This window comes from Bufo bufo, chromosome 6 (genome assembly GCF_905171765.1).
Source record: "Bufo bufo chromosome 6, aBufBuf1.1, whole genome shotgun sequence".
NCBI lineage: Eukaryota > Metazoa > Chordata > Amphibia > Anura > Bufonidae > Bufo > Bufo bufo.
In genome coordinates, this window is record NC_053394.1 from 173,415,354 (window position 1) to 173,443,171 (window position 27,818).

The 27,818-nt window shown below is 46.4% G+C and overlaps 2 protein-coding genes and 1 long non-coding RNA gene across 6 annotated transcripts in view; 1 reads left to right on the top strand and 2 right to left on the bottom strand.

The window, feature by feature from the left end:
* Window positions 1-27,818, top strand: part of LOC121006072 (zinc finger protein 287-like) — a 519,245-nt gene that overhangs the window by 380,020 nt on the left and 111,407 nt on the right. The window lies entirely within an intron of this gene.
* LOC121006092 lies at window positions 9,080-10,774 on the bottom strand. The gene is made up of 2 exons (XR_005780017.1): window positions 9,306-10,774; window positions 9,080-9,250 (listed from the first exon to the last, which is right to left on the bottom strand). It is a non-coding gene; the product is annotated as an uncharacterized LOC121006092 (long non-coding RNA).
* The window catches only part of LOC121006077 (oocyte zinc finger protein XlCOF8.4-like), a 65,910-nt gene continuing 48,906 nt past the window's right edge, over window positions 10,815-27,818 (bottom strand). For 3 of the 4 annotated variants that reach the window (XM_040438977.1, XM_040438975.1, XM_040438976.1), the window contains 3 exons: window positions 17,138-17,239; window positions 11,032-11,813; window positions 10,815-10,996 (listed from right to left, as the gene is read on the bottom strand). In XM_040438977.1, the coding sequence (XP_040294911.1) occupies window positions 11,119-11,813; window positions 17,138-17,239 (797 nt within the window). In that variant the 3' untranslated portion in view covers window positions 10,815-10,996; window positions 11,032-11,118. Of the gene's footprint in view, window positions 10,997-11,031; window positions 11,814-15,962; window positions 16,591-17,137; window positions 17,240-27,818 lie in introns of those variants that run through there. The other variant, XM_040438978.1, reaches the window with a different exon arrangement.

Sequence of the window (27,818 nt, forward strand, 5' to 3'; positions counted from 1 at the left end):
TTTTTGCAGCCTAGGTGGGCAAAGGGGCCCATATTCCAAAGAGCACCTTTCGGATTTCACAGGTCATTTTTTACAGAATTTGATTTCAAACTCCATACCACACATTTGGGCCCCTAGAATGCCAGGGCAGTATAACTACCCCACAAGTGACCCGATTTTGGAAAGAAGACACCCCAAGGTATTCCGTGAGGGGCATGGCGAGTTCCTAGAATTTTTTATTTTTTGTCACAAGTTAGTGGAAAATGATGATTTTTTTTTTTTTCATACAAAGTCTCATATTCCACTAACTTGTGACAAAAAATAAAAACTTCCATGAACTCACTATGCCCATCAGCGAATACCTTGGGGTCTCTTCTTTCCAAAATGGGGTCACTTGTGGGGTAGTTATACTGCCCTGGCATTCTAGGGGCCCAAATGTGTGGTAAGGAGTTTGAAATCAAATTCTATAAAAAATGACCTGTGAAATCCGAAAGGTGCTCTTTGGAATATGGGCCCCTTTGCCCACCTAGGCTGCAAAAAAGTGTCACACATCTGGTATCTCTGTATTCAGGAGAAGTTGGGGAATGTGTTTTGGGGTGTCATTTTACATATACCCATGCTGGGTGAGAGAAATATCTTGGCAAAAGACAACTTTTCCCATTTTTTTATACAAAGTTGGCATTTGACCAAGATATTTATCTCACCCAGCATGGGTATATGTAAAAAGACACCCCAAAACACATTCCTCAACTTCTCCTGAATACAGAGATACCAGATGTGTGACACTTTTTTGCAGCCTAGGTGGGCAAAGGGGCCCATATTCCAAAGAGCACCTTTCGGATTTCACAGGTCATTTTTTACAGAATTTGATTTCAAACTCCTTACCACACATTTGGGCCCCTAGAATGCCAGGGCAGTATAACTACCCCACAAGTGACCCCATTTTGGAAAGAAGAGACCCCAAGGTATTCGCTGATGGGCATAGTGAGTTCATGGAAGTTTTTATTTTTTGTCACAAGTTAGTGGAATATGAGACTTTGTATGAAAAAAAAAAAAAAAAAAAATCATCATTTTCCACTAACTTGTGACAAAAAATAAAAAATTCTAGGAACTTGCCATGCCCCTCACGGAATACCTTGGGGTGTCTTCTTTCCAAAATGGGGTCACTTGTGGGGTAGTTATACTGCCCTGGCATTTTCCAGGGGCCCTAATTTGTGGTAAGTAGGTAAATGACCTGTGAAATCCGAAAGGTGCTCTTTGGAATGTGGGCCCCTTTGCCCACCTAGGCTGCAAAAAAGTGTCACACATGTGGTATCGCCGTATTCAGGAGAAGTTGGGGAATGTGTTTTGTGGTGTCATTTTACATATACCCATGCTGGGTGAGAGAAATATCTTGGCAAAAGACAACTTTTCCCATTTTTTTATACAAAGTTGGCATTTGACCAAGATATTTATCTCACCCAGCATGGGTATATGTAAAATGACACCCCAAAACACATTCCCCAACTTCTCCTGAATACGGAGATACTACATGTGTGACACTTTTTTGCAGCCTAGGTGGGCAAAGGTGCCCAAATTCCTTATAGGAGGGCATTTTTAGACATTTGGATACCAGACTTCTTCTCACGCTTTGGGGCCCCTAAAATGCCAGGGCAGTATAAATACCCCACATGTGACCCCATTTTGGAAAGAAGACACCCCAAGGTATTCCGTGAGGGGCATGGCAAGTTCCTAGAATTTTTTATTTTTTGTCACAAGTTAGTGGAAAATGATGATTTTTTTTTTTTTTTTTTTCATACAAAGTCTCATTTTCCACTAACTTGTGACAAAAAATAAAAACTTCCATGAACTCACTATGCCCCTCAGCGAATACCTTGGGGTGTCTTCTTTCCAAAATGGTGTTATTTGTGGGGTGTTTGTACTGCCCTGGCATTTGAGGGTCTCCGCAATCATTACATGTATGCCCAGCATTAGGAGTTTCTGCTATTCTCCTTATATTGAGCATACAGGTTATGAGATATTTTTTTTCCGTTCAGCCTCTGGGCTGAAAGAAAAAAATGAACGGCACAGATTTCTTCATTCGCATAGATCAATGTGGATGAAAAAATCTCTGCCAAAAAAAGAAAAAGGAGGGGAAAGGCGTCTGCCAGGACATAGGAGCTCCGCCCAACATCCATACCCACTTAGCTCGTATGCCCTGGCAAACCCGATTTCTCCATTCACATCAATCGATGTGGATGAATAAATCATTGCCGGGATTTTTTTTTTTATATATACAAAGTGTTTGCCAAAGTATATGAACACCGCCACCTCCTCAGCTCATATGCCTCGGCAAACGTATCTTTTACTGCAGAGGAGAAATCTCGTCTTGCAGCGCCGCATACACCGACTTGCGTGTAATCTGACAGCAGCGCAATGCTTCTGTCCGAATGCACATCAGTGCTGCAGCTAGTCGATCGGTTGGTCCACCTGGAAGGTAAAAAAAAACAAAACAAAAAAGAAAAAACCAGGCCGCAAAGCAATAACTTTATTAACTTTAGAACAGAACATATTAACTTTTTTTAACTTTTTTACTTACCGGTAATTTTTTTTTTTAGTTTTTTTTACCTTTATAGAACAAACCTCTCCTTCCCCATGGGACAATGTGCAAAGCGCAAATCGCCCAAAGATGTGGCAAAGTACGTTATGCACTTTATCCCAGGTGAAAGGAGAGGTTTGCAGCAGCTGTGAGTAAAAGGGCCCTAATAGCCCTGTGTGCCTGTCCTGTGAGATGCAATCCCTATGCTAGGTGTACCTGTGTGTGGTACTTCCGGAAACACTCTCCTAAGCATAGGGCAGGGTGGTCAGGGCAGTCAGGACAGAAATAGCGGGTGTCACGCCTTATTCCACTCCTGCTACAGACACGACATTTTTTTCGGGGTGGCGGTTGGGTTGAGGTACCAGCAACGACACTGGGGAAATGTCGCTCGTGTAGACGGCTAACTACACTGGTGGATGGGGCCACGGAACCTCCTGGGTAAAGGAGGTTCTCGTTGATCTCTTCCTGGAATTTGAGGAAGGATCCTGTTCTCCCAGCCTTACTGTAGAGAACAAAACTATTATACAGCGCCAATTGAATTAAATATACAGACACCTTCTTATACCAGCGTCTGGTTCTGCGGGAAACTAAATAGGGAGCCAACATCTGGTCATTGAAGTCCACCCCTCCCATGAGCGCGTTATAGTCGTGGACTGAGAGGGGCTTTTCAATGACACGGGTTGCCCTTTCAATTTGGATTGTCGTGTCTGCGTGAATGGAGGAGAGCATGTAAACGTCACGCTTGTCTCTCCATTTCACCGCGAGCAGTTCTTCGTTACACAAGGCAGCCCTCTCCCCCCTTGCAAGACGGGTGGTTACAAGCCGTTGGGGGAAGCCCACGCGACTAGTTCGCGCGGTGCCACAGGCGCAAATCCGTTCTAGAAACAAATGCCTAAAGAGGGCCACACTTGTGTAAAAATTGTCCACATAAAGATGGTACCCCTTGCCGAATAAGGGTGACACCAAGTCCCAGACTGTCTTCCCACTGCTCCCCAGGTAGTCAGGGCAACCGACCGGCTCCAGGGTCTGATCTTTTCCCTCATAGATCCGAAATTTGTGGGTATAGCCTGTGGCCCTTTCACAGAGCTTATACAATTTGACCCCATACCGGGCACGCTTGCTTGGGATGTATTGTTTGAAGCCAAGGCGCCCGGTAAAATGTATTAGGGACTCGTCTACGCAGATGTTTTGCTCAGGGGTATACAAATCTGCAAATTTCTGGTTGAAATGGTCTATGAGGGGCCGAATTTTGTGGAGCCGGTCAAAAGCTGGGTGGCCTCTGGGACGGGAGGTGGTGTTGTCGCTAAAATGCAGAAAACGCAGGATGGCCTCAAATCGTGTCCTGGACATAGCAGCAGAGAACATGGGCATGTGATGAATCGGGTTCGTGGACCAATATGACCGCAATTCATGCTTTTTTGTCAGGCCCATGTTGAGGAGAAGGCCCAGAAAATTTTAAGTTCGGAAACTTGGACTGGTTTCCACCGGAAAGGCTGGGCATAATAGCTTCCCGGGTTTGCGGTTATAAATTGTGTGGCATACCGGTTTGTCTCTGCCACGACTAAGTCCAAGAGCTCCGCAGTCAAGAACAGCTCAAAAAATCCCAGGGCCGAACCGATTTGAGCCGTCTCAACCCGAACTCCAGACTGGGCGGTGAAAGGGGGAACTACAGGTGCGGCTGAAGTTGGTGACTGCCAATCAGGGTTTGCCAGCACCTCAGGGATTCTAGGGGTTCTACGGGCCTGTCTGCGCGGTGGCTGCGACGGGGTAACTACTGCACGTGCCACCGTACCAGCTTCAACTGCCCTTCTGGTGCTCGCTACTTCACCAGGTTGTACGGCAGTGCTGGTACTAGGTCCAGGAAGGGCTGCGCTGCTGGTGTATGCCTCACCACGTGATCCGGCAGCGACAGCCCCACTCTGCTGCTCTTGAAGCGGATCCTGCGTAACCTGTGGTCTAGCGACACGGGGCCGGGTACGCCTGGTGCTGCCAGGGACCTCAACCTCCTCGTCCGAACTTTGGGTCAGAGAGCCACTGCTTTCTACAGGTTCATATTCTGACCCGCTAGATTCGTCAGATGAGGGTTCCCATTCCTCATCCGACTGGGTCAGAATCCTGTAGGCCTCTTCAGAAGAATACCCCCTGTTTGACATTTTGGACTACTAAATTTAGGGGTATTCCCTGAGACTACCCAAGAAAAAAAGCAAACCTGTCTTACAAAGGGGAGGCTAGCGAAGTACCGGAGGCCGCTGCGGTTGATAAAAAATATCAAAACTGATTTTTTTATCGCCGCAGTGCGTGTAAAGTGAATGTGCAGTGATCAAAAAATAATAATTTTTTTGTCACTGCGGTGGGGCGGGCGTGGGTGAACGCACGTGTGGGCGACCGATCAGGCCTGATCGGGCAAACACTGCGTTTTGGGTGGAGGGCGAGCTAAGGTGACACTAATACTATTATAGATCTGACTGTGATCAGTTTTGATCACTTACAGATACTATAAAAGTACAAATGCTGATTAGCGATACGCTAATCAGCGAATAAAAGTGACTGCGGTGCGGTGGGGTGGGCGCTAACTGACGCTAACTACCTAACCAAGGGGCCTAAACTTTCCCTAAAACCTAACAGCCAATACTAGTGAAAAAAAAAAGTGACAGTTTACACTGATCACTTTTTGTCTTTCACTAGTGATTGACAGGGGCGATCAAAGGGGTGATCAAAGGGTTAATTGGGGTGCAGGGGGGTGATCTGGGGCTAAGGTATAGTGTTGGTGCTACTCACAGTTCAGTCTGCTCCTGTGCTGGATCCAACCGACGAAAAGGACCAGCACAGGAGCAGAGAAGCCATATAACAGATCATATTTACTAATATGATCTGTTATATGGCTTGTGATTCGATTTTTTAAAAATCAGCAACCTGCCAGCGACGATCATTGGCTGGCAGGTTGCTGATGCAATTCTCCTCGAACTTTTGCCGGCCCGCGATGCGCATGCGCGGGCCGGCTGTGACCGAAATCTCGCGTCTCGCGAGAGGACGCGCCGGCGCGTCCACTCAGAATGAAACAACCCCCTCCAGGACGCGTCTGTGCGTACAGCGGTCCGGAGGTGGTTAAGCTGCATTAATGCAATTCCTTTTCATTTGCATTACTGAAATAAATGGACTTTTGCAAGATATTCTAATTTTTCGAGTTTCACCTGTATATGTCCCGGCGGTCCTTCAGAGACCTCAGCTGCCCATAGAGAAGGTTTTTCACCATCCCTGCCTTCCCAATCGTTCAATACACAGCAATGCCATTTCCTGCTCCACTCCCAGTGGTCATGTGATCACCGAGGGCTGGAAGTATGCACGAGCTGGAACCGAACCCGAGTTCGGTAGCAAGGTTTTTACAGTAGAAATTAATTTACAAAGTTATTACCCGAAGTCTCGCGAGACAGTATTCTAAACGAAGTTTTATGCGTCCGAAATCGATACGCTCATCCCTAGTTACGACCACCCTAAAATCCAGCAGAGGTGGAAAAAGTGCTGGCCTTTCTGGTGGGACTGTGGGAGCGCACATAGGCACACATGCGCAGCAGCTCCCTTACTTGCCACCTTGAATCTGCTCTGTAGTGGTGGCCGTAACACCTGGAAACGAGCAGTGTATAATAATGTCTACATAAAAGCCATTTGCTGACGTGAGACCTTTTTAAGTATATGTTATGTGTATTACATGCATTTGGTCATGTAGGGGCTAGTCCTGTGATTATTATGTTCAAAGGAGTATTCCGATAGGTACAAGTTATCCCCTATCCACAGAATAGGGGATAACTATCAGATCGGTGGTTTCCCTACTGCTGGGACCCCACGATCACGAGTACGGAGGCTCCGTACCTCTTGCAAGCCCCTTGCTGCTCCCGTAAAATGATCGGAGCCCCCAGCCACTCCATTCATTTCCATGAGAGTTCTGGAGATAGCTGAGTACAGCGCTCATTTATCTCTGGAATTGCTATAGAAATGAATGGAGCAGCCGCACACACGTGCAACCGGCAGCTCCGTTGATTTCAAGGGGGCTGCAGGGGTTACGGAGCCCCCGTCCTCGTGATTGGTGGGGGTCCCAGCGGGTGCTGCTTTTCGAGATTTGGGTGTTTAAAGTTAAATGGAGTGTGTCACCTACATTTTAAACTGATTATAAAGTTGTGTGGGACACAAGTACATGACGCTGATATTACCTTTGTTTAGTTAGGAGAGCCTCTAAAGCACCAAAAATTCAAGTTAAAGATAAGCAAATGAGCCATCCCAAGTGACCAGCCCCCCCACTGGCCTTACTCATGCCTAACTCCTCCCCTGTGTATCCTGCGCCAGTTAAGTAACCTCCAGGCCTGGATTTCGGCTGCAGAAAATGAATGATGTCACAAGCATACAGGGCTGGCCGAAGGATATACAGGGGAGGAGTTAGGCACGAGTAAGGCTAGGAAGGGGGGGGGGGGCTGGGCACTTGCAGCAAATGTGCCGCCCCTGGGCACTTGGGATGGCTCATTTGCATTTCTTTAAAACTCGATTTTTGGTGCTTTGGAGGCTCTCCTAACTAAAGAAAGGTAACATCAGCGTCATGTACTTGTGTCCCACACAGCTTTATAATCAGTTTAAATAATGGCATGTAGGTGACAGACTGCCTTTAGAGAAGCACTTCCACAAAAAGTTTTATTCTCTAACCTGTTAGAAAGATGCGCTGAAACAGGTCCCTCCACATGCAGGCGTTGGATGGAAGGGGATGAACGTGCTGAGGGAGACAGGTTCCCCTACATCTAGGTGTTGGATGGAAGGGGGTGAGTGCGCTGAGGGAGACAGGTTCCCCTACATCTAGGTGTTGGATGGAAGGGGATGAGTGCGCTGAGGGAGACAGGTTCCTCCACATGCAGGCGTTGGATGGAAGGGGATGAGTGCGCTGAGGGAGACAGGTTCCTCCACATGCAGGCGTCGGATGGAAGGGGATGAGCTTCCGGCTCCAAAGGACCCTTACGTGCTGCTGGAGAAGAGGGATGGACATCACCACTGCCACCAATGGAATAAAGTCCATAGTTTCATGGGGGAGGGGACTGAGGGTTAGAGACAGGTGGGAACACATCACTGACTGCAGGACTTCCTTCCAGTGTCAGTGGCGTGTTCCCATCTTGCCTGTGCCTCTCTCTGTAATGGTGAAATAAAGATAATGGTATTTTTGTTCCACATCCAATCCCCATTATTGGTGGGTTGAATGCGGACCCCTTCATTTCAGTGGGGCCGCAAAAGATGCAGAGAGCACACTGTGTACTGTCTGCATCTTTTGTGGCCCCATTGAAATGAAGGGGTCCGCATCTAATCCACCAATAATGGGGATTGGATGTGGGACAAAAATACATGTCTGTTCTGCGGCTAGGGTTGCAAACCGGGCAGTATCTCACCGGCAAGGCCGATATTTTAGTGGCCCTGACGCCGCCGGTATTTTCCTGTGCGGACTGTTACTAATGAGGCTTTCGTTGTGGGGCACTCATTAGTAAAGCACCGGCACTTGTGTTAATAAAAAAAATAAATCCAATCCATTTGATTGCGCGGCTGTGAACACTCACTGTTCACTGGAAGCTCAGGACAGGACCTCAGAGACGTCATCACGCTGAAGCACAGGTCCTGTCCTGCACATCCGGTCAGCGAGTGTTCACCTCGAAGCGAGCAAATGGAGGAGGTAAGTTTTCTTTTTTTTTTTTTGCAAAAGCAGAGAAGTGGGCCAATAATGGGGGCATTATTCTTACTGGGGGCACTAATGGGGGCATTCATCTTTACTGTTAGCATTCAGCTCAGACCTTCACCTGACTGCAGACCCTGGTATGTGAACCTTTAATAAAAACTTAATCTTACCTGTGACTGGATTTGTGAGTTATAACCTCCCTTCTGATCTTCAGCTGTGTCATGTGACCGACACTCTGACACTCTAAATAACACAGTATCTTATGTGAGGACAGGGAAGTCAGTTTCTCTATGTATTCCTATGGGAGCCTCTATGTCAGTCTCATAGGAATAAATAGAGAAATAACTGACCTCCTGTCCTGTGTCAGTTGATGATCAGAATGCTGGTAACAGGACACAGCTAAGGATCAGAAGGAAGGGGATTACTCACAAATACAGTCACTGGTAAGAAGACTACATCCGGTACCTTTCTAACAGGTCAGGGAATAAAAATTGCCGTGGGAGTACTATTTTAATAGAAATAATTGTGCTTTACAGTTTTGCTTTTTGGATATAAAGGAATTTGCACTGAACTGGATGTGTGTCTCTTACATATGGACACGGGAAGCTTTCCATCTCTCTTCTGGAGATTTTCTTCAGCATTGGAAAGCCAACTGCTTAACTACTCAGATTTCAATTTGTGATAATTCCAAGTATGATGATAAGGATCTAAATTCGGGATTAAGGGTCATCGGTAGCCTGAGCTCATAGTCTGTATATAATATATTCTGGCAATGATGTGCGAGGGGTGCAGACTCCCCTGTAATTAGCATTTACTTTGCTGTTATGCTTAAATAATGTACTTTATTATTAAAATAGATGTAAACAGGAAGCGATGAAACAACAACTGTTTCTTAACAGGGCAAGTGAATGGATGAATAACGGAATGGCTTAATGAGAATGTGTCAGCAGGATCAATCCTATGAAACCAGGCATAATGTCTGGTAGCATTGATACCTTAACATACAAAAACCGCCTCAGCAGCAAATAACAACCAGGGAAGCATTGATACCTTACATAGTTAATACGGTTGAAAAAAGACATAAGTCAAGTTTAAACAAGGGATAGGTGGGGACACGAATCCAAGAAGGAAATGAGACTCCGATTTCATTTATGTTCCTCCGTTTGCGATGTGCCCCTCACAGCTCCTCCTCTGTTCATTTACAGCTACTCCCCCCCCCCTGACAAGGCCAGGCGAGATGCTGCAATCTCGCACGGTGGTTTACACTCTCGCACATATGCAGTACATCATCCTCTGCTTTCCCAGCAGTGCAGATCACTACTGCACACCGTTGACATCATCCTTCATCCAAATAAAGCCGATCATCTCGTCATCTGAGTAAAAGTATTACTGTCCTGGGACTGGCTCCAAGTGCAGAGTGAAGCAGCTCTGGTGCTCCAAGGGGCTTGGGCCCGCCCTCGATGCACTGAAGACATCATTTATAATAATTATTTTTTTAGGCATAGTGCGACAGAGAGACATAAAATCGGTTTGCTCGCCAGGATCAACCCTACCAGACATTGTTAGTTCCATAGGGTTTATCCAGCTGACAGATGCTCTTTAAGGCAAGCAAAACATGATAGAGAAATTGCACAGCTGCTACAATGGTGAATAAATAATAGAGAAAGGGGAACATTTATATTAATGGGTTTGCAAACCAGAGGCTCATGCACAACGCCTCATCTGTCCTTGGGACTGAGGGTGAGGACAACAGCAACCTAAAGCCACTGACAGGTTCCACCTTAATGAATCTTTCCATATGTCATAGTGATATAACCCCCCAACCCCCTAGTGATTCCCAAGACTAAATGGTGGGTGTTCTTTAAGGTGCTCCAACCCCTTGGTACTGATCAGATTTCTGGCAATCAATGGAGTTATATACTGTAAGGTTAACTGCTGCAAATCTCAAATCTCACTGTCAGTGGAGTTAAAGCTATGGAAGGGGAGGGGAGGGGGATGTATCAAACCCTTTACTACATAATTCCTTCAAAAGACACAAAAATAGGGCTGCAACATTTTCCAATGTACATCACTCCAATTTGGAAAAGCGGGTGGGAAAGTTTGAACAGTTTGCTGTTAGTTTCACTCCAGATTTATTACTGCAACTTTTTTAAAAAGTCCATAAAAAAAACTGGAGTAGCATTTCTAGACAAAAGTATTAGGTTTAAAGATGCACCAAATTTAAAGGGGTTCTCAGGAAATGATTTAAAAATGGCCATCAGCAACCCGTCATGGAACATGAGCAGGACTGGTTGCTTTCACTTGCAAAGCTGCCTAGGAGGGGGAGAGGGAGTGGGGCCTCTATACACTTATACACTACTCTACAATAGATGGTAATGATGTCATCCTGCCTATGATATGCTATCATGGCTGAGCAGCCTGACAGGAAAACTCACCAATATGTAGTAAATGCCACAGAGTAGCGTGTAGTGAGTCCCTGCCCCCTCACACCTCCCAGGCAGCTCTGCAAGTGGTCACAACCAGTCCTCCTCACATATTAGGACAGGTTGCTGGCAGTCATATTAAATCATTCCCAGAGAACCCCTTTAAGAAACAACATGTGCCGTTTCATAAATTTAGTGCAAAGTACACCAACACAGATTCAAGCAATACTGACTTCAGATATTCCCCCATACAATTTCCATGGGTATCATCTCACAGATCTCTGCCGATGTAATCTCCTCATATATTACTCTACAAGATGCGTTAAGGAGGAATTCCCCTTTAAGTAGCTGCCGTCATTTTGATTGTACAGTTTACAGCGGACCTCTCTGCTCGTAGTGAGGGGTATTTAATGACAAGCAAGAAAACACCACCGTCATCATCATCTTGTGTGGATCATTTGGTGTCTATAGAGATTGGTTTCTCTGTTGAAGCACTTTCCACAAATTTTGCAAGCATATGGTTTCTCCCCTGTGTGTGTTCTTTTGTGGCGGTTAAGACTTCCGCTGGCAGTAAACACTTTCCCGCATTCTTCACATTCATATGTTTTCTCCCCTATATGTGTAGTCTGATGGAAGGATAGGCGGGCACTGGAGGTGAAACACTTGCCGCAAATAGTGCAGACGTACGGTTTCTCAAGAGCATGAATGGACATATGCGTAATCAGGGAGGATTTCAGTGCAAAATGTCTGCCGCATTCAGCACAGGCAAAAGGCTTCTCCCCCGCGTGAATGGCCTTGTGAGCGACCAGATTTGACTTCAATGTAAAACACTTTCCACACTCGGGACAAGCAAACAGCTTCTCCCCTGAGTGCACCTTAATGTGTGTGCCGAGCTCAGAAGACGTGGTGAAGCTCTTCCCTCCCTCCGCAGAGGCAAACAGGGCAGGGATGCTGTGGAATTTCCGATGGCTCTCAAGGTGTAATGCTTCTGAGAAACACTTGTCACATTCAGAACAAGGATATGAGTTCACGTCAGGGGGGGCAGTCTTAGACTCATGAGTTCTTCTTGAGGTTAAAGTATATTTTCGCTTAGAATCTGGTGGTCCTCCAGACGTCATAAGATGTGTTGACCCATCTGTGGGGAAAGGGATGTTCAACAGGAAAATTAATCCTTTTAGTCCAGCACCTGATATCTAACAATTCCAACAGTCCAAAACTGGAAACAGACGACCAGATAAGATTTTTGTATAACTTACCAGTAAAATCTCTTTCTCGCTCTTCATTGGGGGACACAGGAACCGTGGGTATAGCTATGTCCTCTAGGAGGCGTTAAAACTAGGCAGAAGCTGTTAGCCCCTCCCCTGGCAGCTATCCCCACTCCAGCCAGGAGAGAGAGCTTCAGTTTGTGTACAAGCAGTAGGAGAAGCAACCCAAACAAGAAAAAACACCACCATGCCAAAAGACCCAACGGGGTTCAAACCCGCAACTGCCACAACTGTGGTCAAACAACAATACTGGGTGGGTGCTGTGTCCCCCAATGAAGAGCGAGAAAGAGATTTTACTGGTAAGTTATACAAAAATCTCCTTTTCTCGCCCATATTTATTGGGGGACACAGGAACCGTGGGACGTCCAAAAGCAGTCCACAGGGAGAGAAAAACCACAGACCCATGGAAGCAATCGTCCCTGCAGGCATCTAAGAACTGCCGATGCACCTGGTAAAATTTTGTGAATGTGTGTAAGGAGGGCCAGTAGCCGCCTTACACAACTGTGCAGCCGAAGCGCGCTTCCTCCGAGCTCAAGATGCGCCCACCGCTCTGGTGGAGTGAGCCGTGACACCTAAGGGCGGAATCCTGCCTCGAACGAGGTATGCTTCAGCAATTGTAGACCGAATTTAGCGTGCGATTGCCACCTTGGAAGCCGCCAATCCCTTTCGAGGACCCTCCGGAATGAGAAAAAGGGGATCTGTACTGCGAAGGGACCGGAGACAACGTCCAAATGGTGTAACTCCTTTTCCTGAGGGCGTGAAGGAAATGGGCGCAGTGAGGGAAGGACAATTTCCTCGTTAATATGGAAGTCAGAGACCACCTTCGGGAGAAAAGGAGGGACAGGCGCCGCCAACTTAGAAACCCGTCTGCGGGAAGTGATAGCGACTAGCAAAAACTACCTTCCAGGACAGGAGTCGGAGAGAAATCTCCCGCAAGGACTCCAGGGGAAAAGCATGGAGCGCTGAGAGGACTAAATTCAGATCCTAATGCAGTAAAGGAGGACGGTACAGAGGAACCATATGTGCCACTCCCTGAAAAAAAGTCCTTACAGGCCCCAAGGGGGCCAGAGGTAGCTGGGAAAGAATAGAAGCGCCGACACCTGACCCTTCAAAGAACTAAGGGCAAGACCAAGGTCCAACCTTGATTAAAGAAGGACAGGACCGTGGGGACAGGACTGTGGGGAGAGAAAAACGAAGTGGTGGAATATTTCTGAGTTTACAGAACCCAGTAAGGACCTCCAGGTCCTGTAATAGATCCTGGACAACGCAGGCTTCCTGGCCTGAATCATAGTGCTGAGGACATCCGCCGAAAACCCTCTGCGCGTTAGAATGGCGGTTTCAATGGCCACGCCGTCAAACGAAGAGACCTTAAATGCTGTTGGAAGACCGGACCCTGTGACAGAAGGTAGTCTCTGAGTGGCAGTGACCGAGGGACGTCTCCTAGAAAGAGAACGAGGTCAGCGTACCATGTGTGACGGGGCCAATCCGGATCGAATAGGAGTGTCGGAATGCCCTCCATTCTGATCTTCCGTAGAACTCTCGGTAGGAGGGGGAAGGGGAAAACCCATAAGGATGGAGAACTCCTGTCAAGGAGACATCAGGGCGTCCACGCCGCATTCTTCCGGATCTCTTGCTCGGGAGAGAAAGGTGTGAATCTGTCGTGTAGATACCATTAGCACACCCAGGAGCAATGGAAGGATTCCCTGGAGAAGGAGGGATGTGATGGGCGCAACAGCCCACCAGTCGGGACCGGAGTGCCAGAAAACGCATACTCCGTGCAAAAGCAGATGAGAGAAGGTAGTAACATAGGAGCTACCAAGACTTGCGGGGTGGCTATGGACCATGAGCTAGAGGAAAAGACAGGAAATGAATAGGCTGTGACTGAAGCCCATTCCCCATCTGAGACCGGCGCTATCCAAAAGTAGCCAAGGATTAAGTGGCTGCACAAAAAAACTCCGCCTGAGGAGAAAGCCAGGCGAGAGGAGTTACACTGTATTGATAGCCCGATACCGCAGCAGAGGAGGGGACCACCCGCAGAGGCCACCGAATTCAGTGCTAGAAGAGTCCACCACCTGACGAATGTGCAGCTGTGCAGTAAAAACCGAAGTATGTAGTGGTAACGCAAATACCACTCCCACAGTAGGAGCCAGCGCTTGCCCCGTCAGTGCACAGTGAGGGGGGCCTGAGACTATTCGTAGAAGTCACGTACTATACTGCTCCAGTGAAGTAGAGCTACCATAAAAAAAAAACTCTACCTGGAAGGGCGCTGAACAGGAGCAACTGCCAAGCTAGCGCCAGGGTAGGACCCCTACCTGAGAGGGATGTCCCACTGCAGCAACTACGAACTCTAGCATTAGCGAAAAAGCTGCACCTGTATGGGGGAACACGCTGTAGTAGCTAAACCAGAGTGTCAGCATAACCACTTCCTCAGAAAAGGAGGAGTGGTGGATAGAGAATACAGAGTCAGTGAACACTCGACTCGCTGGAACGTACTCATCATATATGTGCAATGGTGTACGCACTACGCATTGATGCAGACAATATCATGACCGACTGGAATGGTGGAGGCCCAAGGAGATGGGGGGTCTCTAGGACACAAGTGATGCTAGGCAACCCCCTGAGAAGACAGCGCCAAAAGAAAGAAGGAATAGCCACCGTATCCACTGGCGGCACCCATATACCACTAGAGTAAGTGTACCGGGCACCCGCGGGTACCGACTGTTGCCACGCCCCCTTGTGAAATAAGCGAAGGCACGTAGAGCCGTGGCGTAGTTGAATTGCAGCATCCCGAGGTGTTTAGGTATTCCCCACTAATGGATCACTTGTGGAAGGGGGAAATGTAGCTGGAAGCACGGTGAAGTGCAACACTCCGCCTATGGAGAGGATAACGACAGTCGGGACCATGTGCAATTACCCTACCTATGGAAGGTTGAATGCATACGGCGAGTACTGAAGCCAGTGGTAGGGAAATACTCCCCTAAAAAGAGGGGTTAATGCCCACGGCGGGAAATAGCGCATATGGCGAGTCCTGTACCCTGTGGGAGTGCAATTATTGCACCTACGAAAGGGGGTAATGCATACAGCACACAAAGTAACCAGTGATGATGTCATCCTGGCACCTATGGAAGGGGCTAATGCGTACGGCGGGTACTGAACCCAGTGGAGATGCAATTCCGCCAACTGGACAGTTGGGGACTTATCAACCAAACTACCCAGGGGGTGGATTGGGAACTTCTAGAGGTCCTTCCACTGGATTGCGCAGGTGGAGCATTATCAACCGAACGACCCCGGAGGGTGGATTGGGATGGTCAGAGGTCCTGTATTGAATTGCGCAGGCAGAGAATTATCAACCACACAACCCAGAAGGGTGGATTGGGAATGTCAGACGTCCTCTATTGAATTGCGTGGGTGGAGAATTATCAACCAAACGACCCAGAAGGGTGGATTGGGATGTCAGAGGTCCTGTATTGAATTGCGCAGACAGAGAATTATCAACCACATGACCCAGAAGGGTGGATTGGGACTTCCAGAGGTACTCCACTGGATTACGCAGGTGGAGAATTATCAACCAAACGACCCAGGAGAGTGGATTGGGAATGTCAGGGATCATCCTTGATTGCGCAGGTGGAGGATTGTCAGCCAAACGGCCCCGGAGGGCGTATTGGGAATCCTTCAGTGGTCCTTCTGAATTGCGCAGGTGCATGCAGAATTATCAATTAAGCGACCGTGTAGGGCGGATTGGGACTATGAGAGGTCCTCCTGTGACCGGGACAGGGCACGGGCCCACGTATTAAATGCGCCTTTTCTTTTTTTTAAAATAACGTATGAAGGGTTAATTTGAGTATCAGCAACTGCACTGCCTTCTAACCCGGCACCGGCCTAAAAGAAGTGGCTGGCCAGGAAGGGGGCGGTACTCAGGGGGCGGTAGACCACAGGCGGTACTCAGCTGGCTTCTGGGGGAGGGGAATAGCTAGGTGGGAAGAATTCGCGCCAGTTCGCATCCCCCCCCGCCCCGCTCCCAAAAAGGGGTGGAGTATGGTGGTGAATAACGGGGAGCGGGAGTCACCCACGCTCCTCTCTTTTTCGCTGTTGCGCAGGTGGAGAACTTTTCATTAACCCCCTATGAGCCAGAATAGTCGTCGGCCTAGAGGGGTAGTGAGAGGGGGTGTCCGCGTATCGTTGGTGGTGTCAGCACAATTCATGTGCTCCCATCTCCCACAGTGGCGGAATTACCCTTTCTGTCTTAGGGGTCTTGTTTGTAAAATAAATAAAGTCCCCTGGCAGCCGTGCCTGTTAACTCTTGATATGCCAGAGAGGGAGGGGGCAGAGGGCTTCATACTTACCTAGTCCCGTGTACTCACCTCATCTTCATCCTCTTCTCTTTACCCTCCATAAGTGTACCCGCAGGGTCACCTTTTTCCAGCAGGGTCACCTCCTCAGCAGCTGGCACCGGAGGGGCAGGAGTCTGGTATGGCGGAAGCGTCTTTCTTTGGCGGACCTAGGTGACCCTTCTGCTGGCGGGATAAAGGGGAGCGAGGCTGCCCTGGTCCACCTTGTCCTTCTTGTGGGGGAGGAGGCAGTGTGGTGGACCAACGCTGGCGTGCTCCCCCGGGAGAACAGGGAGGCTAGGCGACCACTGTTTCCCACCTGAAAAGAAGAAAAATAAAAAAATAAAATAAAAAAATCTTCAGGAGCTACCCTGCAGAGCAGGGACGTCTTGCCTCCTATTGACACTAGAAAAAACTAAAGCTCTCTCTCCAGGCTGGAGGGGGTATAGCTGCCAGGGGAGGAGCTAACAGCTTTTACTAGTGTCAACGCCTCCTAGAGGACATAGCTATACCCACGGTTCCTGTGTCCCCCAATGAATATGGGCGAGAAACAATTACTAGACTAAATATTTAGGAAAACATAAAAGTCACTGTGTTAAGTAGTCACAGGAAATTCTACCAAGATTAAAGATTCACACAGAAAAGACTCCACTGTGACCTGAACAGAAGCATCATGAGGTGACAGTACAAACCAAAGGTAATATGGATTGGTATACATAATAATACACAGTATGTATGGTATAGCATGCAATATGTATAGTATTCAGTCCCACCAACACCCAAATCTCAAGGTCATTTTTATTAGATGCTCCTTATAACTTTGCAATACAGTTAAACTTGGATGATAGGTAAAACCTATCACTCACCTTCATGAATCTCCCACTCTGCTGTTCGCTGCAGGTGTCCGACCTCCTCTGCATCTATTTCTATCACAGATGGAAGCAGGCGTTTAGCTCTATGTGGCAGTTCTGTAAGTACAACAAAGCACAGATTAGGTGAGTACTTCTTGATGGTCATCAGTACAGTAACATTCCAATAATCCCAAATCAATGGAAGCCTACAGGTCCCATATTATTATTTTTTTTAATCAAATCGTTTTTATTGATTTTATGATATAATCATTTTCTGTAGACACTTATACATTTTACCATGGAACATACAAAAATAAAATGCAAAATACAATAATAAATTGCATCATCAGACTAAATGCCAGCTACAGCAGTAAGGAATAAACAATCATGGGTACCTGAAAATGTATACAATATACAGCATCAATACAAGATATATCCCCAAACACTTTTTATGGCACAAAGCATATCCAATTAACGCTCTTTCCCCCCCCCTCTTCCCACCCCATCCCCCCCTCCTCTTCCCACCCCATCCCCCCCTCCCCCCCATGAAAAGGAGTAAGAAAACCTCTGTCATAATTTATAACACAATATGAGTATGAGACATCCAATCATTCCACAATTTCTCAAACTTCTGAGGACAACCTCTCTTAACAAACACACTTTTTTCCATAATCAACATGTCATTCACCCTCCTTTCAAACTCTTCGATCGTTGGCGGACTCCCCTGGATCCACCTCTGCGCCACCAGTTTCCTGGCCACATATAACAGTCTTCCCACCGCCACCTTGACCAACTCACTTCCTCCTATCTCCGACACATATCCCAGCACACACGCCTTAGGATCCTTTTGCAATCTCAGCTCCAATTTGCGATTGATCATGTTCAGCACCTCATCCCAATATCTTCCTATCACAGAACACGACCATAACATATGTATCAAATCCGCTCCTTCCTCCATGCACTTCGGACACCTATCATCATTCCTAACCCCGATTTTTTGTAAAAATACTGGTGTTTTGTATACTCTGTGAATAATAAACAGCTGAGACAATTTAGCCTGCTCGCTTAAAGACACTCTAGGAACTGCCTCTAATATATCATCCCACTGATCCTTGGAAACTGCACCCAAATCGCCATCCCACTTTGTCATCCGCGACAGAGGAAACCCATCTAGAAACTTATCTAACAATAGTGTATACACCTGTGATATCAATCCTCTTTTCCCCCCCTTGGGAAGAATAAGTTTCTGTACCACATCCATTTTAGCTATATTACACCCTTTCCTTGCAGTGGCCTCATAGGCATGCCTCAGTTGCAAATACTGATAAAACCACCTCTTGGGGACCTTAAACTCTTGTTGTATTTCCTGGAAAGATTTAAAAACATTACCCTCGGTTAGTTGACCTATCCTCAGTACCTCATGGGATTCCCAATTCCTAAATCCTGACAAGGACGTGAATTCTGGCAATAGATTATTATTCCATATTGGGGAAAGCTCTCCAACTCCTCCCACACCTGCTTCACCTTCGCCCATACTTTCTTCATAAGTTCAATAAGTAAAACTTTCTCTCTCCCTCCATGCATTCCCGCCCCCTCCAGTATACACATAAGGTCTCGACTGCCCAACCAATGCTGCAGTATCTTGCCTGTCACATCTGGAACCTGAAAATCCATCCAGCCCTTAAAGTGCTGGCACTGAGATGCCAGAAAATAAATCCAAGCATTAGGGACCGCCAAACCCCCTTCTGTCTTAGGATATTGCAGCGTCTCTAATTTGATCCTTGCTTGACCATACTTCCATATAAGATCTCTAAATATGGAATGTATTTTCTTGAACCTGTCTAGCGGGATCCAGACAGGCGCATTATTAAGTACATACAGCAGCTGAGGCATTACTACCATTTTTAAAAGGTTCACTCTTCCCACTACTGACAGAAATAGTCTACACCAAGTTCTCACCTTGAGTCTGAAAGTAGCAAGCATGGGGGTCAGATTTAGTTCTTCAAAGTCCAGCAATCTAGGCGTCATGTATAGCCCTAAATATTTGAACTTGTTCACCCAGGGAATTCTATCATCCACTCTCTCCACTGAAAAATCATGTCCATCCACCGGCATCAAAGCAGATTTTTGCCAATTAATCCTACAGGTCCCATATTATTGACGTAATAGCAAACGCTATAAAACTCACTTGTAAGGTCAGAGAGCCTTCAGAAAGACTAAGGGCCGTTCACACTGCAGGTTTTACAGAGGAATTTTGATGTGGACAGCCACGCCAACATTTGTCGGCAGCCACGTCCTTTCTGCCTCCCATTAATTTCAACAAGAGGCAACGCTAATGACCGTAGAGCAGTGGCTTAAAGCCACAGGCACACAGAGAATGGACATGACCCTTCTCTGCATGGCTTTCTGCAATCCTCAGAGCTGTCTCCCATTGAAAGGAATATCTGCCGCAGTAACTGCTGTTGTGGTGCTCTCCGATCCGTCTGCTGTGCCGCACTGGAAACAAATGCCAGATTATGAGACTTCAGAATTTTCAGGCTCCACATACACACATAGCAGGAGGAAGTTGGGTGGTATAGGAATGTCGATGAGCTCTCAGAATAAAGTGAAAATCATATCAATGATCCATCCTGCCATGTGATATAGAGAGTTTATATATTCATATTTTTGAAGAAAAAAAATATTAATATTTATGGCTAGACCGAAGTGGAACTTCTCAATAGTAATGGGTAGCTAGTGGTAAATGGGTTGTATAGGATGCAAAAAACATGGCTCCTTTCTACCATGAACAGCTCCACTCTTCTCCATAGGCGGTGTTTGGTAATGTAGCTCACTCCCATTCACTTGAATACAGGCTGACTTGCAATACCAAACATAGAACATGGACAAGAGTGGAGCTGTTCCTGAAAGAAAGCTGCTATGTTTATTAAATCTCATAACACGTTAAACTCATAGCAACCAAGTGCGTACGCGTACGGAGCTGGCCTTTAATTCAGAGAGTCATAGGTGTATGGTGAGAGATCAAAGCTCCTGCAATCAGAGACAGCCGGGGTGCCACAGTACAAAACAGAAGAGGTTTGTTACCACTTCTGAAGTGAACAGAGAAAGAGGCCATGCCGCTTCCTCTGTTGGACCTAGTGATCATATGGTCGTCGAATGTCTTGGGCAGAGCACAGCTGCTGGGTCTTAGCAGACCAGGATCAGATCTGTATGTGTAAAATGCCCCCACAGGAGGCTGTTTTGCCTTATAACTGAGGCTCTGGTTACAATGGAAAAGTGCAAAAGAAAAAAGTGTAAATACCCTCAAGGGATTTTTAAATGACTGACCTTTTTAATGGAGGACATCTATTTTAATATATGTATGCCATATAAGTAAAGAAAAGAAAACTATTTAAAAAAAATATACTAATAAGCGAAAAAAAAAATGAAAATCCATGTCAAATAAAATAGTCACAATAGTCGCCCCTTTCAAAAAAATAAAAATTATAATATATACACTGAACAAAAATATAAACGCAACACTTTCGGTTTTGCTCCCATTTTGCAAGAGCTGAACTCGAAGATCTGAAACATTTTCTACATACACAAAAGACCCATTACTCTCAAATATTGTTCACAAATCTGTTAGTGAGCACTTCTCCTTTGTTGAGATAATGCATACCACCTCACAGGTGTGACATATCAAGGTGCTGATTAGACAGCATGAATATTGCACAGGTGTGCCTTATACTGCCCACAATAAAAGGTCACTCTGAAATGTGCACAGTTTTGCCTTACTGGGGGGAATCAGAAAACCAGTCAGTATCTGGTGTGGCCACCATTTGCCTCACGCAGCAACAAATCTCCGTCGCATAGAGTTGATCAGGTTGTTGATTGTGGTCTGTGGAATGTTGGTCCACTCCTCTTCAATAGCTGTGCGAAGTTGCAGAATATTGGCAGGAACTGGAACACGCTGTCGTATCCGCCGATCCAGAGCATCCCAAACATGCTCAATGGGTGACATGTCCGGTGAGTATGCTGGCCATGCAAGAACTGGGATGTTTTCAGCTTCCAGGAATTGTGTACAGATCCTTGCAATATGGGGCCGTGCATTATCATGCTGCAACATGAGGTGATGGTCGTGGATGAATGGCACAACAATGGGCCTCAGGATCTCGTCACGGTATCTCTGTGCATTCAAAATGTCATCTATAAAATGCACCTGTGTTCATTGTCCATAACATACGCCTGCCCATAATATAACCCCACCGCCACCATGGGCCACTCGATACACGACGTCAGCAAACCGCTCACCCACACAACGCCACACACGCTGTCTGCCATCTGCCCTGAACAGTGAAAACTGGGACTCATCCGTGAACAGAACGCCTCTCCAACATGCCGGACGCCATCGAATGTGAGCATTTACCCACTCAAGTCGGTTACGAAGACGAAATGCAGTCAGGTCCAAACCCCGATGAGGACGACAAGCATACAGATGAGCTTCCCTGAGACTTCTTTCTGACAGTTTGTCCGGGTGGCTGGTCTCAGACGATCATGGAGGTGAACATGCTGGATGTGGAGGTCCTGGACTGGTGTGGTTACACGTGGTCTGTGGTTGTGAGGCCGGTTGGATGTACTGCCAAATTCTCTAAAACGCCTTTGGAGACGGCTTATGGTAGAGAAATGAACATTCATTGCATGGTCAACAGCTCTGGTAGACATTCCTGCAGTCAGTATGCCAATTCCACGCTCCCTTAGATGTTGCAACATCTGTGGCATTGTGCTATGTGATCAAACTGCACATTTCAGAGTGGCCTTTCATTGTGGGCAGTCTAAGGCACATCTGTGCAATATTCATGCTGTCTAATCAGCACCTTGATATGCCACACCTGTGAGGTGGGATGGATTATCTCGGCAAAGGAGAAGTGCTCACTACACAGATTTAGACAGATTTCTGAACAATATTTGAGAGTAATGGGTCTTTTGTGTATGTAGAAAATGTTTCAGATCTTTAGAGTTCAGCTCATGCAAAATGGGAGCAAAACCCAAAGTGTTGCATTTATATTTTTGTTCAGTGTATATATATATATATATATATATATATATATACACATATACACACACACACACACACACACACACATCAAAACGACCAAGATAAAATAGGGAACTTATTTTTATACCAATTTCCATATTTCAAGAATAAAGTGCTATAAAAATGCCTGTTTTGCACATTTATTTCTAAATTAAACTAAAAATATAAAAAGGAAATATCACAAAAACATTAATGGTACATGTGGTTCTGTTGCACGGCAAAAACCAAAGCAAAAACTGCATGTATTTCATGTAGCTTTTGCCACGGAAAATGGCAGTGGATTTCACCCACTCCCCTGTAAAAGGGTGAAATCTGCAGAGGAGAACCGCTGCGTAAATTGACTGTAGATTTCAACTCTGTACTGCAGGTCAATTTACGCTGTGGTTTTTATATGTAGAATGTGGATAAGATTTATTAAAATCGGAACCACTTTGCTGCTACTGTAAAATGCTGCAGATTTGAATCACAATAATCCATAACGGCAAATGTGCAGCACTTCACATTTTAAGATGCAGCCTTTAGCCAAAAATTTAAATTTATTTTTTTCCCAATCATTCTGCACTCAGTACCCCATCATGAGATAGAGAAAACCGAACAGTAGAAATGTTTGCAAATTTGGGGGGGCGGAGCCAACTGAGCATGGTGGAAGACGTGTGAGCTCTGAGCTCCTCACCATACCACCCGATCTAAAGCTTTTTTACAGCCCTGACCGACATAAATATGGGCAAAACTAATAAGGAGAGAGGTGGAGAGGTCACCCAGGTGACAAAAGCAAGAAAATCGCATGGGGATCTGGATAAATACCGTTACAAGAGGACGGCGTCTCCTGCAGTCAGAGGGAAGATGGCGGCGGCTGAGGACAACGCTGCAGCCCTGGATATAGATTCGGATGACGCAAGCTCCTGCGCTCCCTCAGATCTACCTGATGAACCAGATCCTGCTCCGATCACCAGAGCCTTTCTGCAGAGGTCTCTACAGCAGTCCCTAGCTCAAGCCTTATCTCCAGTGTTGACGGAGCTGGCGGTCATCAGAACGGAGGTAACTCATGTGGGGCAGAGAGTAGAAGCGCTAGAGGAATTTCAAGCGGCTGTGGTACAACATAGCAAAGGCTTACAAAGCCATGTGAGATCACTAGGCTCCCAAGTGGACAGTATATACCTCCACTTAGAAGATCAAGAGAATAGGGGGAGAAGAAAAAATGTAAGGATAAGAGGTGTCCCAGAATCGGTGGCGGCAGAAGCATTGCTGGACAGTGTTAAAGAGGACCTTTCACCGATTCTTACCCTATGAACTAACTATACCGACATGTAGAGCGGCGCCCGGGGATCTCACTGCACTTACTATTATCCCCGGGCGCCGCTCCGCTCTCCTGCTATGCCCTCCGGTATCTCCGCTCACTAAGTTATAGTAGGCGGAGATACCAGTCCCTAAGTTATGGTAGGCGGAGTCTGCCCTAGCGCTGGCCAATCGCAGCGCAGAGCTCACAGCCTGGGAGGTTATTTTCTCCCAGGCTGTGAGCTCTGCAATGCGATTGGCCAGCGCTAGGGCAGACTCCGCCTACCATAACTTAGGGAACGGAGATACCGGAGGGCATAGCAGGAGAACGGAGCGACGCCCGGGGATAATAGTAAGTGCAGAGAGATCCCCGGGCGCCGCTCTACATGGCTGTATACTTAGTTCATAGGGTAAGAATCGGTGAAAGGTCCTCTTTAAGCAGATATTCGCCATACTTGTGGGAGCAGAGCGGGCTGAAAATATCATCATTGAAAGGGCGCACAGAGCGCTTAGGCCTAAGCCTGCTGCAGGTGAACCGCCCAGAGATATCATTTGTGCCCTCCTAAATTACCTCGACAAATCTGCAGTGCTCAAAGCGGCAAGGGAGAGAGAAGAGGTCGCCTTTGAGGGGAACAAAATCCTGTTCTTTCAGGACTTGGCAGCAAGCACGCTAGCTAAAAGGAAGGCATTGAAACCCCTCACGGCCGAATTGAGGGAGAGGAGGCTGCCCATGAGGTGGCTTTTTCCGTTTGGTCTGAGTACCACTATTAACGGCAGGCAAATTGTAGTACGCCATCCAGATGAACTTACCAAGATATGGGAGGCCCTGGAGATTTCTCCCCTGGATATCCCTTCCTGGCTTCCTTCAGCTAATATGGAGAAGTTGCCTAAGCTTTCTGGCCCGTTACCCTGGCGAGATACGCCTAAGCACAAGAATCCAAAGAAGAAACCGCTGACGGGGGACTGATTTGCTGTCTTCTGATGCTGGAAGTTGAAGTTTAGCTTCTCTCATGGTAGTCACTTGTCCCAGAGAGAATCTTTGTTTATCTACTTACTATATATGTGCTCTTTAGTAATAGATATTTAAAGTTGTCACTGTTGAGAATGTTCAGATTCAGCTATTGCTAGCAATCTAATCAGATGCTCAGTTTGATATGCCTTGGTACTGAGAGAGAGGCTTAGCTATTGTAATACCACCATAGGCCTCAGAGGTCGTGGAACAGCAATTTCTTAGTCCATACATTTGGCACGAGTTATGAACTCATGAAGAGTTGAAGTTAATCGGTTAGATTTACTGCAATTATATAAGAGGTCGGGTGAGTGGTTCATCTAGATTTTTCTAGAAGTCTTTACCTATGTCCCCTCCCCCAATCTCTTATTCTCAAAATGTAACTACACCTTTGCGCTGTACAGCGCCTATAGGACTGGGAAGTCCTTTCATCCTGTTTATATGAGTTTTTTATGTCTTATTGTCCTTTTATTTAACTTTTTCGAGTCGAGTCTCTAGGTTCGCTGATATTAGTGAGAAGTTTGGTCTAGATACCATGTATTCTAGATATGACGCACATTACACTTTATTCACTTAATGTGAATGGAATGAACATTCCGCAGAAGCGTAGCCAAGTTTACCACACACTTAGAAAGGAAAACCCTGATATTGTGTTTCTACAAGAAACACATTACAGACATGACCATATCCCCAATATGTCCAGTAAACATTTCCCAGATTGGCACCATGCCACTCACTCTTCGGCATCTAGAGGTGTCTCTATTGGTTTTAGTAAGAATATCCCATTTCAGTTAACAGCGAAATTAATTGACCCCAATGGCAGGTTTCTATTTATTAAAGGGTTTCTATCACTTTGTATCACATAATTAGCTGTCAGACACTAGCGATCTGCTAGTGTCTGCTCTGGCCAACCATCCTACTATAATCGCTTGTGGTGCAGCGGTTTTGCTAAAAAACGAACTTTTATAAATATGCTAATGAGCCTCTAGGTGCTATGTGGGCGTCATTAGCACCTAGAGGCTCCGTCTACCTTCATAAACAGCCGCCGCCCAGCGCGTCCCTCCAGCCCGCCCATGTCCTCCTCCGTGTGACGCAGCGGACGAATTCTCGCGCATGCGCCGTGCGCGGCTGTATTCGGCGAATGCGCATTGAATGTCTGACCGCTCCCAGCTCAGACATCTCAAATGCGCCAAATACAGCCGCGCACGGCGCATGCGCGAGAATTCGTCCGCTGCGTCACACGGAGGAGGACATGGGCGGGCTGGAGGGACGCGCTGGGCGGCGGCTGTTTATGAAGGTAGACGGAGCCTCTAGGTGCTAATGACGCCCACATAGCACCTAGAGGCTCATTAGCATATTTATAAAAGTTTGTTTTTTAGCAAAACCGCTGCACCACAAGCGATTATAGTAGGATGGTTGGCCAGAGCAGACACTAGCAGATCGCTAGTGTCTGACAGCTAATTATGTGATACAAAGTGATAGAAACCCTTTAAGGGATAGGTCTTAAACTCAATGGTCACCCTTGCGGCTATATATGCCCCAAACAAGGGTCAAATTAAATGGCTGATACAGGCTTTAGATTCTTTGAAAATATTCACTGAAGGGATTTTGGTACTAGGGGGGGATTTCAACATTGCACTAGACCATGGAATGGACTCCACATCTGCCACGCCCCAGTTATCGGGAAGACAGAAGCGTAGATTGCAGATAACTCTGGCAGATATGGGCCTATCTGATGTGTGGAGATTGATTCACCCTGAGGAGAAGGATTTTACCTTTTTCTCTAAAGTGCACGGCTCTTACCAGCGCATTGATTATATATTTTTATCTAACAATGTTATCCCGATGGTTAAGGAAGCCTCCATAGGGTCGATCACGATATCAGATCATGCCCCGGTGAGCCTGAAGTTAGTATTGAATGGTATGCCTGTGAGGTCCTGGTCATGGAGGCTCAATTCAACCCTTTTGGAGGAGAATGAACATAAAGATAGAGTTAGGAAGGTAATCCTAGACTATTTTTGCTTAAATGAAACCCCTCAGATGTCATGCCTGCTATTGTGGGAGGCCCACAAGGCTGTAGTAAGGGGAGAATTCATCAGCATAGGTTCCAAAGTTAAAAGACAAAGAACTCAGTTGATAAATTCTCTGCTTTTGCAGATTTCCACACTGGAAAAGCTACATAAAAAGTCTCAGACAGTAGAGGTTTTAAATCAGCTAAAATCCCCAAGGTCTCAACTAAAGGACAAACTGAACATTAAATCAGCTAAAATTCTACAGGCTCTGCGTTTTAAATACTATTCACATGGGGATAAGGGTTCTAAATTGATGTCAAACCTGTTAAAGTCCCAGAGGAATAAGTCCTTTATTCAAGTAATTAAATCTAAAGAAGGCCACAGGTTAACGGCTACACCAGCTATAGCGAAAGAATTCTGTAAGTTCTACACCTCGCTATATAATCTGGAAGGAGAAGGGGGGCCCGAAATTAGGGATAATGCGTTGCTGCAAAATAACATAGATGATTTCCTGAAATCTATTGATGTGCCTGCCTTGTCTGCCGGAGACAGGACAAATCTACTGAAGCCGTTCACTGAGGAGGAAGTTACCAAGGTTCTCAATAGCATCCCATCTGGGAAAAGCCCAGGTCCAGACGGTTTTCCTATAGTGTACTATAAGAAATTTGCGGAAATACTGATTCCACATTTCACCAAGATGTGCAACTCCCTCCTCAGTGGTTCGGTCCTCCCTTCGCAGGCCCAGGAGGCGACTATCACTATCATTCCCAAGGAAGGGAAAAATCCTGAGTAGGGTGGTAGCTATCGCCCAATCTCACTCCTCAACACAGATTTAAAATGGTGGGCTAAATTGCTAAGTCATCGTATAGCAGGTTTGCTGCCTGGGTTGGTGGGGGCGGAGCAAGTGGGGTTTGTGCCCGGCAGAGAAGGCAGGCACAATGTTAGCCGAGTGGTTAATGCAGTTTGCTATGCTAAAAAGAAAAACATGCCTTTAATATTACTAGGGACAGATGCTGAAAAGGCATTCGATAGGGTTGATTGGCCTTTCATGCGTAGTACTTTACTGGCGTTTGGCTTCCCTGATACATTTGTCAGAGCAATTTTCTCCCTGTACTCAGCTCCCACAGCCCGTATTTTAGTTAATGGTACATTGTCTGACCCCTTCGTTATTAAGAATGGCACTAGGCAGGGGTGCCCCCTCTCCCCATCTCTATTTATATTAGTCCTAGAAACGCTTCTGCGAAAGTTCAGACAGGATCCTAGTATTAGAGGAATCAAATTCAGAGGTGATACGCAGAAAATGGCAGCATTTGCTGACGATTT